At 44.3% G+C, this 10,137-nt stretch overlaps 1 protein-coding gene across 1 annotated transcript; it reads left to right on the top strand.

The window, feature by feature from the left end:
• The first annotated feature begins 321 nt into the window (after positions 1-321).
• Positions 322-1,663, top strand: dio3a (iodothyronine deiodinase 3a). Its single transcript, XM_073037862.1, has one exon. The coding sequence runs from the start codon at positions 398-400 to the stop codon at positions 1,169-1,171; it is 774 nt and encodes a 257-aa protein (XP_072893963.1). The 5' UTR covers positions 322-397; the 3' UTR covers positions 1,172-1,663.
• Positions 1,664-10,137: the final 8,474 nt, after the last annotated feature.

The following is a 10,137-nucleotide window of genomic DNA, read 5'->3' as shown; positions in this document are numbered from 1 at the left end:
TTCACGTCCGACTTCGTGCTTCTTTAAAAACCTACTTCCGGATCATTACATGAATGCTTACTTTTTCCTTCGATTAAATGATATAGCATGACATTTTCTCTTCTTTGTAATATGAAAGTAAGACCAATTGCTATTTCGTCAGGTCACGGTTCTGGAAACTATCGCTACCTCCCGACCTACTCTCCCTCTTTCCGTCTCCTCCCTCTCACCCCACCCCCTTCCATTCTCAGTTACGAGGTGCTCCATAGGTGCGGAGCAATTCCGAGGGGGCGGGTCTAAATGGAGGCGGGGGCTGTCTTCATTCAAATCGGGTGTTTTAAAAAGCAAGCGAGCGGTAGCTGTTCAGTCACGGCAGTCGGTAAATGTTGTCGAGGAAAACGAGAACCAAAGTCAAACCATGAATGTCCTGAAAGAGGGGTTGGCTGCGTTGATCCTGTTGCCCCGGTTTCTAGTAACCGTCCTCATTCTGTTGCTCCTTGATATCTTGTGCATCCGTAAATGGATGCTGTCCAGGCAACAGAGCGAAGGAAATGCTGACGACCCTCCCATCTGCGTCTCGGACACGAACCGAATGTTTACCTTCGAATCTCTCAAAGCGATCTGGCACGGCCAGAAGCTAGACTTCTTCAAATCGGCCCACGTGTGCTCGCCGGCTCCAAACCCCGAGGTGGTGGAACTTGAAGGACACAGGAGGGTCCGGCTACTCGATTTCAACCAAGATGGGAGGCCCTTGGTTCTCAACTTTGGGAGCTGCACTTGACCCCCATTCATGGCGCGCCTCAAGGCGTTCCAGCGGGTCGCCACTCAGTATGCAGACATTGCAGACTTTCTACTGGTCTACATTGAGGAAGCCCACCCTTCAGATGGCTGGATAAGTACCGATGCTCCTTATGATATCCCAAAGCACCGTTGCCTGGAAGACCGTCTGAAAGCGGCCAACCTGATGAAGGAAGCGAACCCTGGCTGCCTTGTTGTGGCAGACGGCATGAGCAATTCTTCCAGCGCAGCCTACGGCGCTTATTTTGAAAGGCTCTATGTCCTCCTCAATCGGAAAGTGGTGTACCAAGGGGGGAGGGGGCCAGAGGGTTATAAGATCTCAGAACTCAGATTGTGGCTCGACCAGTACAGAAATCAGACTTATAATTCCAGCACTGCCGCAGTTGAAGTATAAATGAAATAAATGCACTGAACTCTTACAAAGGTTTAATATATTTCGTTCTACATGCTGGTGGTTTTATTTTGCTGAACGAATTCGTAAAATCCACGGTGACTTGTAATGTATGGTTAATGTGGCTTTATTCTCCGATAATATTTAATGTATACAGTATCTGTAAATATACTTAAACTATATATATTGCTTTTTTTACAGTTTCATTTTACTTGAAAAGCGAGTTAAATAATAATTGGAATTCGTAGCTATTCCTGGCACTTTTTTGTGAAAGCCGGTTTTGAAATGGCATTTTGCTTGGAAACCGCGCCTGATGTGACAAGTGCTCGGGATACCGTGCGCAAAGTTTGTAGAGACCGCTATTGTAATGAGGCTGTTGACTGAGATGTTTCGAAATTATTCACGGTATTTTTTGAGAAAAGGTCTTGTTTCGCATGTTTTAGAACAAACGTTTATTACAATTTATAATAAAGAATTCCAAAAACGAAATATAAACTATTTAGTTACGCGTGCCATCTTTACAATTTACTGAAGTTGATTGCACCTGTTCAGATATTAACTAGCGACAAGTGCATAAGTTTTGCAAAGCAGAGTTGACGTTGGTCGACAAATTACTTTTCTGTTTTCGGAAGCTTGAGACAGATTTCTTTACCCCTAGTACAAAATACACAACTGGGTGCTAAAACTTCAAATGATCACGCTTGCTAATTCGGATGGTTAAGATGAATTATTTTCAAACCCGCTTAAACACTCAGTGCAGGTGAGGCAAACACGAGGAAATCTGCAGATGCTGGAAATTCAAGCAACACACCTGACGAAGGGTCTCGGCCCGAAACGTCGACCTGCTGCGTTCCACCAGCATTTTGTGTGCGGTACAGGTGAGGAACTGGCGTGCATTCTTTGTGTGCGGTGCAGGTGAGGAACTGGCGTGCATTCTTTGTGTGCGGTGCAGGTGAGGAACTGGCGTGCATTCTTTGGAGCTCTGCACTAAAAGGTTGCATTGTGACAATTATCCTATCTGCAAAGGAATCCCTTGCTTAGATTTGGATCTACATTATCCACCTAAAAGTTCTATTAGCTAATTGATTCCAATCAGGGGAAAAGTGGAACAGTTAACAATGACTAGCGGGAAACAAAGGCGTCTTTGGCGGTGAGCACTATTCATAGGTGCCAGCATCGGGCACGGACAGTATTCTCAAGATTTGCTAAGAATATCCTTGGCTGCAAGTATATAGTCATGATGAAATGGTGGGGAAGACTCAGTGGGCCAAATGGCCTAATTCTGCTCCTATATCTTAAGGTGTTATGGTCTATCAGTTAACATGATGCTACATAATGTTTTTATACCATTTTGTAATCTCAACAAATTTCACATCATATAAGGTAGTGATAATAAATCTGATTTTGATTAACCCCACATGACCAAGTCATTTTTCTGTTCATCTTAAGCTGTCCCATGGGGTTGATAGTTCATATTCACTCTGCCTTCTCAACTGTTTGTTGATCCGCTGTGGTTTATGAAGCGGGTGAATCTTTGGAATACTTCCCCCGGGCGTTGTGGAGATGAGTTCACGAGAAGTATTTAAAGTGGAGGCAGGTTAAGTTAAAGAAGGGTTGGGGGCAATGGGGATCAGTCACAGTAGTAGTTAGGGCCTCGGTTAGATAAACTCTGATCAGATTAAAAGGCAGGTAAGGCTTGAGGGGTCAAATAGCCTATTCCTGCTCCTATTTCCTTATGTAATGTGGTGGCTATTGAAACCAAAATTTCATGAGCAGATTCTTCCAGAAATAGGGCAGGTTGTGGTCAATGGGTGGCTAGGTAGTTTAAGATGCCAAAAATCCTTTGGCTCCCAATAGTCATTGTTGCTGAACTGTTGCATCTTTGGCATTTGTAGGGTCTCTGGGTGCTCCTAATGCCTGACCTTGAACTTCCCATCAGCATCCCAAATGCTTCTTCCTCAACCAGAATCACTCGGGATGCAGATATCCCCATGAGTTAGTGGGATGTTGCATTTGAAAAGGCTTTGAGCACATCATACATCTCCTCAGTGTGCCTGGTCATTTTCTTGTACCACAGAGCTCAGAAGTCCTTTGTCAGGCACATGAATGATACACCTTGTGCAGTGTGGCCAAATGCATTTAATTAAGATCTCATTATTGGCAATTAATGAGAATAGGCAATGTTGGATTGCTTAACCTTCCATTGAATTCGAAGGATTTTTTTTTCAAAGGTTGCATCGATATTTTTCAAGTGGTTTGAGATGCCTGCTAGAAATAACTAAGTCTGGGAAGCAAACAGAAGGGGAGGGATCACTGTTACCCAGTAGTCTATAAATTACACATCAGGCTGGGGGTCTAGATCTTCAAGTACCTATTCCTTCAAACATCCAAAGTATATCAGTGTATTGAAGCTGGTATGGTATGGAAAGTAGTCAGCAACATACACAAATGCTGGAGGAACTCAGCAATTCAGGCAGCATCTATGGAGGGGAGTAAACGGTCAATGTTTTGGCTTGGATTGGAAAGGAAAGGGAAGATGTCAGAATAAGAAGATGGGAGGGGAAGGAGTGCAAGCTGGCAGGTCATAGATGAGACTAGGTGAGGAGACACAGGTGGGGGGGATGAACTAAGAAACTGGGAGGTAATAGGTGGAAGTAGTAGAGGGCCGAAGGAGAAGGAATCTGATAAGAGTGGACAGTGGGGGGGGGGGGGGGGGGGGGAGGGAATGAGGAAGACACCACAGGGAGTTGAAGGGAAGGGTCGAGAGGGGAACTGGAATAGGGAATGGAAAAAGAGAGAAGGGAGAAATAGCCAGAAGTTTATAAAATCGATGTTCACGCCATAAGGTTGGAGGCTACCCAGATGGAATATGAGGTCAACACATACAAACAAGCTGGATGAACTGAGCAGGTCAGGCAGCATCCGTTGAAATGAGCAGTCAATGTTTCGGGCTAAGACCCTTCGTCAGGACTGAAGGAGGAGGGGGCAGGGGCCCCATAAAGAAGGTGGGGAGAGGGTAGAAAACCAATCAGAGGAAAGATCAAGGGGTGGGGGAAGGGAAGCAGGGAGGGGATAGGCAGGAGAGGTGAAGAAGGAATTTAAGGGGAAAGCACTCTCCCGTACCATCACTGCCCTTATCAACTCCGGAGATCTTTCATCCTCAGCCAAAAAAACTCATAATTCCCACACCCCGCACTGCTCGGTTTTACCTCCTTCCCAAGATTCACAAGCCTGACTGCCCTGGTAGGCCCATAGTTTCGGCCTGCTCTTGCCCCACCGAACTTGTATCTACCTACCTGGACTCCATTTTGTCACCCATAGTTCAGTCATTCCCTGCCTACATCCGGGATACATTCCATGCCCTCCACCTCTTCAATAACTTCCAGTTCCCCAGTCCCGACCACTTCATTTTCACCATGGATGTCCAATCCTTATACAATTCAATTCCCCATCAAGAAGGCCTCAAAGCCCTCCACTACTTTCTTGACAATAGACCTCACCAGTTCCCCAACACCACCACACTCCTCTGGTTGGCAGAACTGGTACTCACACTTAATAGTTTCTCTTTTGGCTCTTCCCACTTTCTTCAGACCAAGGGTGTAGCTATGGACACTCACATGGGCCCCAGCTATGCCTGCCTCCTCGTGGTTTATGTGGAACAGTCTATCCTCCAAATCTATACTGGTACTGCTCCCCAACTTTTCCTTCACTACATTGACGACTACATTGGTGCTGCTTCCTGCACCCATGCTGAGCTCGTCAATTTCATTGACTTTGCCTTTAACCTACACCCAGCCTTCAAATTCACTTGGTCCATCTCGGACACTTCTCTCCCCTTTCTCAATCTCTCAGTCTCCATCTCTGGAGATAGACTGTCCACTGACATCTTCTATAAGACTCCCATAACTACCTTGATTATACCTCTTCACACCCTGCCAAATGTTAAAATGCTATTCCCTATCCCCAGTTCTTCTGTCTCTGCCGCATCTGTTCCCAGGATGAGGCATTCCATTCCAGGACATCCCAAATGTCGTCTTTCTTTAAGAATCGTGGTTTCCCTTCTGCCATCATCAATGATACCCTTACCCACATCTCCTCCATTTCCCGCACTTCGGCCCTCACCCCATCCTCCCATCACCACAACAGGGACTGTGTTCCCCTTGTCCTCACCTACCACCCCACCAACCTCTGGATACAGCATATTATCCTCCACAGCTTCCGCCACCTTCAACAGGACCCCACCACTAAGGACATCTTACACTCTCTGCTTTTCGCAGGGATCGTTACCTCTGAGACTGCCTGGTCCACACGTCCCTCCTCACAGATCTCCCACCTGGTACTTATCCCTGTAAGCGCAAGTGCTACACCTGTCCCTACACCTCCTCTCTTACCACCATTCAGGGCCCCAAACAGTCCTTCCAGGTGAGGCAACACTTAACTTGTGAGTCTGTTGTGGTCATCTATTGCATCCAGTGCTCCCGGTGCGGCCTCGTCTACATCAGCGAGACCCAACACAGATTGGGGGACCGCTTCGTCGAGCACCTCCGCTCCATCCGCAACAACAGACAGGATCTCCCGGTTGCCACCCACTTCAACTCTGCTTCATATTCCCATTCAGATATGTCCATACATGGCCTCCTCTACTGCCATAATGAGGCCAAACTCAGATTGGGGGAGGAACACCTCATATACCATCTGGGTAGTCTCCAGCCTCTTTATATGAACATTGAATTCTCCAACTTCTGGTAATTCCCTCCCCCTACCTTCCCCATCCCATTTTCACTCTGCCTCCTCTTCTAGCTGCCTATCACCTCTCTCATGATTCTGCCTTCTACTACCCATAGTGCTTTCCCCTTAGATTCCTTCTTCACCTCTCCTGCCTATCCCCTCCCTGCTTCCCTTCTCCCACCCCTTGATCTTTCCTCTGATTGGTTTTCTACCCTTCCCCCCCCCCAACTTCTTTATAGGGCCCCTGCCCTCTCCTTCAGTCCTGACAAAGGGTCTCAGCCCAAAACCTTCGCTGCTCATTTCAATGGATGCTGCCCGACCTGCTGAGTTCATCTAGCTTGTTTGTATGTGTTGATTTGACCACAGCATCTGCAGTATACTTTTTGTGGAATATGAGGCATTGCTCCATCAACCTGAGTGTGGGTTAGTGTTTTTGGGAAATAGTTGATGTTTTCCAGGGTCTCGCTGTGAGTGTTTATTACAGAAAGGTAGTGTGGTGCAGAAGGAACATCGAGAGAGATCTTCTAATGCCCATCGTTTCTTATGCTTCATTCCTCTAACTATAAGGAATACAGAACAAACTATTTAGTTTCTCTCTGTGGAACACTTTCATCCCAGGAATTAGCCTTGTGAATTCTCCTTGAACTTGTTCCAATGTTACTCTTTTTTAAAAAAAAAAAGCTAAGGGCATCAAAACTATAACTCAGCTGTGGATAGTCCCAAGCCTGGCTGTGAAAGGAGGGGGGTTGGGCATAGGGCTAGCAACCCCATCCTGTATAAACTGAGTGCTACAGAAATGCCAAAAGAGGTCAATCACCTCATCGCTGGGAGAGGACGGATTTGTGAAGGTGACCTACACCTGGGACAGCATGAAAGACTGGCTCAGGTCAGAGGACTCTGCCACAGCAGGGGTGATGGCCTTAAGAAGAAGAAAAAGCATCAAAACTGTATGAGGCTTTATCAACAGCTTGTACTATTGCACCAAAGCCTCCACATTTTTAAATTCCAACCCCTTTGGAATGAAGGTCAAATTGCCATTTGACTACCTAATTCCTTGTTGGATCTGCCTGATACCCAGCAAAGCATTTCTTTCTTATCTTTATATTACATACAAGCTTTCTATCAAAGTTTATTTTCTTCCTTTGCACAACATTTTGTCTTCTGCTGCTAGATCCTAAAAGCTTCCCAGCCCTCTGGCCTAATACTTGCTTTTTGCACACCTTCACATGCCTTCATTTACAATTTATCGATATCCTTTACCTCTTTGTTAACCAGGGATTATGCTTCTTTCCCATTGAATACCTCTTTGATTGGGCTAAGCTCTTGCTGAGCTTTATACATTAGTTGTTTGGGAATACACTACTGTTCTTCTATTGATCTGTCTCTTGTTTTCCAGTATACTTCATACAGTTCTTCCCTCCCTATCCTATTATCATTTACTTTATTTAAATTAAAGGCATTGGTCATAGACCTATCATAAAAATGCTCAAACTGCATTTGGAATCCTACAGTATCATGTCCACTATCCCTTACAGGAACTTTACTACAAGATTCCTAATTAATTCTTCCTTGTTGCATAAAACCATAATGATTTCTTCTCACCTTTATTCAAAATGAAGGAAGAGGAAGATAGAGAATTCAGGGTGAGATTTGTGGATATTCTGGAGCAGATCAGCATTAAGGATGAGGAGATCAAGTGTCAACATTCAAAGTAAGTTTACTATCAAAATATATATATGTTACTACATAATACCTTGAAATTCATTTTCTTGCAAGGAAAAATAAAATAGAATAGAATTTTACAGAAAACTATACATGAACAAAGACAATGTGCAAAAGAAGACAAACTGCAAATAAAAATAATACTGAGAATATGAATTATATAAGCAACACACACAAAATGCTGGAGGAACTCACCAGGTCGGGCAGCATCTATGGAAATGAATAAACAGTTGACATTTTGGGCTGAGAAACTTCATCGGGAAGGGGAAAGATGCTAGAATATAAAGTCTCCTTTTGGAGACTTCTGCATCTTAGTTAACAACAGTCGAGATGTTGTATGCCTGGTGGATAGCTAATATGGTTCCCTTATTTAGGAAAGGAAGCAGAGATAAGCCACAGAACAGTGAAGCTTATAGCAATTGAACAGCACAGTGGCTAGCATAATGCTTTACAACGCCAGCAATCAGGTTTAATTCCTGCTACTGTTTGTAAGGACTTCGTACGGTCTTCCTTTGACAGCATGAGTTTCCTCAGGTGCTCCAGATTCATTCCACATTCTAAAGAAATATAGGTTAGCAAGTAGTCGTCATCTTATGTTGGCACTGGAATAGCAACACTTGTGGCCTTTTCCAAGCACATCCTCAGACTGTATTGGCTGTTCACAGAAACAACCTTTGTTAGTGAATGTTTGAATATTTTGATGTACATGTGACAAAGCTGATCTAATCAATGGTAGGGAAACTACTGGACATAATCCAAAAGGATAAGATTTATGTACATTTGGAAAGGGGGGGCTGATCAGGAATGGCGATGATTGACTTTATGTGGGGGATATCCTGCATCACTATTTTGAAAGAGGAGTTAAAACATAGAAACATAGAAAACCTACAGCACGATACAGGCCCTTCTGTCCACAAAGCTGAGCAAAACATGTCCTCACCTTAGAACTACCTAGGCTTACCCACAGTCCTCTATTTTCCTAAGCTTCATGTACCCATCCAGGAGTCTCTTAAAAGAACCTATCGTTTCTGCCTCCACCACCATCGCCAGCAGCCCATTCCACACACTCACCACCCTCTGCATAAGAAAAACTTACCCCTGACATCTCCTCTGTACCTGCTTCCAAGCACATTAAAACTATTCCCCCTCGCTCTGGCCATTTCAGCCCTGGGAAAAAGCCTTTGACTATCCACATGATCAATGCCTCTCATTATCTTGTACACTTCTATCAGGTCACCTCTCATCCTCCATCGCTCCAAGGAGAAGAGGCTGAGTTCACTCAACCTATTCTCACAAGGTATGCTCCCCAATCCAGGCAACATCCTTGTAAATATCTTCTGCACCCTTTCTATGGTTTCCACTTTAACTAAGAAGATTGATGAAGGCAGGACAGAAGTAAGGTATTTAACAATGTCTTGCATGTGAGACGAGTCCTGAAGGTTAAGGTGAGATGGTTAACTGCATCAAAAATAGGCCTAGTATAGAAGGCAAAAGGAGTGGTGTGACTGTTGACTAGTGACTGCCCAACTGCTCCAAGGCTGTCTGTCTTGTGCACAACTGAGGGATTATTGCTTTGTTCCCTATTATTTTGATATATATTAATGACTCAGATGTGAATGTAGTAGTTATGATTAGTAAACTTGCAGATGGAATGAAGGTGGTGGTGTGCATAAGAACGAAGGTTGCCTAAGACTACAGCAGAATATAGAACAATAGGAAAATTAGGTTGAGTAATGACAGATGGAATTTAAACACGAGAAATTCTGCAGATGCTGGAAATCTAAAGCAACATACACAGATTCAGCAGATCAGGCAGCATCCATGGAAATGAAGAGATAGTCAACGTATCGGACCAACATCCTTCTTCCGGACTGGGAGGAGGATAGCTAGAAGGTGATAGGTGAAGCCAAGTGAGTGGGAAAGATAAAAGGCTGGAGAGGAAGGAATCTGACAGGAGAGAGTGGATCATGGGAGAAAGGGAAGGAGGAGGGGCACCGGGGGGAGGTGATAGGCTGGTGAGAAATAGTAAGTAGCCAGAGTGGTGAAAAGAAGAAGAGAGAAGGGAAAGGGAAAGAAATTTTTATGGAAGGAGAAATCAATGTTTATGCCATCAGGTTGGAAACTACCCAGGCAGAATATGAGGTGTTGCTTCTCCACCCTGAGAGTTTCCACATTGTGGCACGAGGAGGCCGGGGACTGACATATCAGAATGGAATAATGTGATCAAGCTAAGTGAAGAAAATAGATCAGAAGTAGAAAAAAATTGGTAATATTTAGGATAAACTTACTTGATAGAGAATCCAGATAGATGTGCCAGTTAATTTTTTTGTGTTTTCTCTTCAATGTGGGAAGGCAGAACTTGTCAACACAATTACTTACCTGAGGATATGGGTTTCTGTGAATCCTCCCACAAGTTAATGCATTATAATTAATTCAATTTGTGAATGTTTTTGATTTGATTGTCCTAGGTTCTGGTAAGTCCAAATATTGTCAGTATTCAGTGTTGAGGAACTAAAGTG

Source organism: Hemitrygon akajei, chromosome 3 (assembly GCF_048418815.1).
Source record: "Hemitrygon akajei chromosome 3, sHemAka1.3, whole genome shotgun sequence".
In the NCBI taxonomy this organism is placed as follows: domain Eukaryota; kingdom Metazoa; phylum Chordata; class Chondrichthyes; order Myliobatiformes; family Dasyatidae; genus Hemitrygon; species Hemitrygon akajei.
Note: the sequence above shows the minus strand (reverse complement) of the source record. Positions and strands in the feature narration are given on the sequence as shown.